At 42.1% G+C, this 2,128-nt stretch overlaps 1 protein-coding gene across 1 annotated transcript in view; it reads right to left on the bottom strand.

Moving 5' to 3' along the window:
* Positions 1 to 1,709: 1,709 nt before the first annotated feature.
* Positions 1,710 to 2,128, bottom strand: part of LOC104272377 (A-kinase anchor protein 9-like) — a gene marked incomplete at both ends in the record, with an annotated part of 33,192 nt that continues 32,773 nt past the window's right edge. The window contains 1 exon segment of the mRNA XM_009867354.1: positions 1,710 to 1,831. Within this exon segment, the coding sequence (XP_009865656.1) occupies positions 1,710 to 1,831 (122 nt within the window).

Below are 2,128 nucleotides of genomic sequence, written 5' to 3'. Positions count from 1 at the left end.
TAGGCCATTCTATGATTCTATGATTCTCCGAGACAGGGAAGAAGATACTAATGCCCTCTTCAGGACCAAGATGCATTTTTTACACACAAGTATTTTTTTGTGCACGTATATCCATCAACACATGCGACCTGCAACAACTTCTAGACATAATTGGTTCGTGTACTAAATTTAATACATGGCAGTACATAACTCCAAATTTATTGACAAAATTTGCCTTCAGGAACCCCAGGCCCTTGAGATGAGTATAAAAGTTCGGAGCAAGACAATCTTGGCGGAGGCAGATCAGGTTAGGGAACAAACTGGACATGAACAATTTGGTGGTATATTTGCGATATACCAAGAAGTGCTGAAGGAGCTGGTCTTAGGTTATTCTCAATTATCTTTCAAAGGCCATGGTGACTGAGGAAGATTTTAACGACTAGACAAAAGTGCTCCTATCTTCAAGAAGAAAAAGAAGGAAGATCTGAGGGACTAAAGTCAAGGTCAGTGATCACTGGGAAGGTGACACAGCAAATTATCCTGAAACAACTTCCAGACACATGAAGTCGAGAAGATACTCCATTTGGGAGTAGTCATTATGGCCTTACAAAGGGAAAGTCACACCTGGTCAACCTTTTGAAGCCATCTTTCATTACATGCCTACAGACAAACCGATCAAGAACGGGGATGGCGAAGCTGACTGAAAACTGAATGAACTGCTGAGCTCAAAAGGTTGTGACTGGTGGCACAAAGTCCAGTCAGAAGCCAATAACTAGTGCTGTACCCAGTGGGCTGATAATGGGGACGACACTGTTTAATCTCTTCATTGATGTCCTGCATGATGGGACAAGAGTGCACATTTGCAGACTCTGCAAAACCAAGAGGACTGGCTGATAACACCAAATGGTTGTGTTGTTCTTTCAAGAGACCTTAAGAGGCCACAAAAAAAACATGCTGAGAGGAGCCACATGAAGCTCAACAACTGCAAATGCCAAGTCCTGCACCCTAGAGAGGAACAGCTCTATGTACCAGCACAGGCAGGGGCTGTAAGTAGCTGCTGGAAAGCAGCTGTGCAGAAAAGGACCTGGGGCCTTGGTGGGCATCAAGCTGAACAGAAATCAGCGCTGTGCCATTATGCAGCCTCCCGGGCTGTTTTTAGAGCGTTTGTCAGCAGGTCGATGCAGGCGATCCTTCCTCTCTGCTTGGCACTGCTGAGACATCTGGACCTCTTGGTCCAGTGCTGCACTCCCAGTGTGAGAGAAACACAGATGCACTGGTATGAGTCTAGGAGAGGGTCATAAAGGAGATGAAGCATTTGTCCTACAAGGAGGGGCTGAGAGAGCTGGGAATGTGCAATCTAAAGAAGGTAAGGTTGCGCACCAGGTTTGTGGAGTCTCCATAAGGTTACAAACCAGGCTTCTGGAGTCTCCATCCTTGATGATACTCAAAATACATGTGGACGTAGCCCTCCGCAAGTCCCTTTAGCTGACCCTGCTTTGTGCAAGGGGTTGGATTAGACAAACTCCTGAGGTGCCTTCTAACCTCAGGCATTCCTCAATCCTGTGACACAGGAAGCAGTTTTCTCCATTTTCTAAAATCATTGCCTTGCTCTGCCACTCAACTAGAATATATAAATGCAGTACTAAACACATTCTTCACTCATCTACAGGGAGTGTATGTGACAGAGAAAATTCAAATGCTTGTATACTCACATGCTAGAAAAAGTTTACCTGTTTACAATCCTTCATCAGCTGTGTTTGAAGTGCTTTCAGCCTGCTGTATTCTTCCATTATCTTGTGTAGAAGTGCATCCATACGTTCTTGCACAGTTAAATTACACAGATAACCAGGGACTTTAAAAAATAAATAAATAAAATATTTTACCATAAATTTTAATACAGGTAGTGGCTCACAAGTTCTCCACTGAAGAATTATTTAATAAACATTACACAGAATTGAAACAAATGAGGCCCCTTCTAAGTTTTGAATGCATTTTTATATAGTATTGATACATACGATTTTTTGGCAGAGTTGCTAGTTTCTTTTACAAAAGGAGGAGTAAAAACCAAAACGAAATACTTCTTTTTTCCCCAACAAATTTCATTGTAATAAAAACAATACAAGGAAGATACTCATAATAAAAAAATAAA

Source organism: Apaloderma vittatum, unplaced genomic scaffold, assembly GCF_000703405.1.
Source record: "Apaloderma vittatum isolate BGI_N311 unplaced genomic scaffold, ASM70340v1 scaffold434, whole genome shotgun sequence".
Taxonomy (NCBI): domain Eukaryota; kingdom Metazoa; phylum Chordata; class Aves; order Trogoniformes; family Trogonidae; genus Apaloderma; species Apaloderma vittatum.
This window is presented reverse-complemented; position numbering and strand designations above follow the sequence as displayed.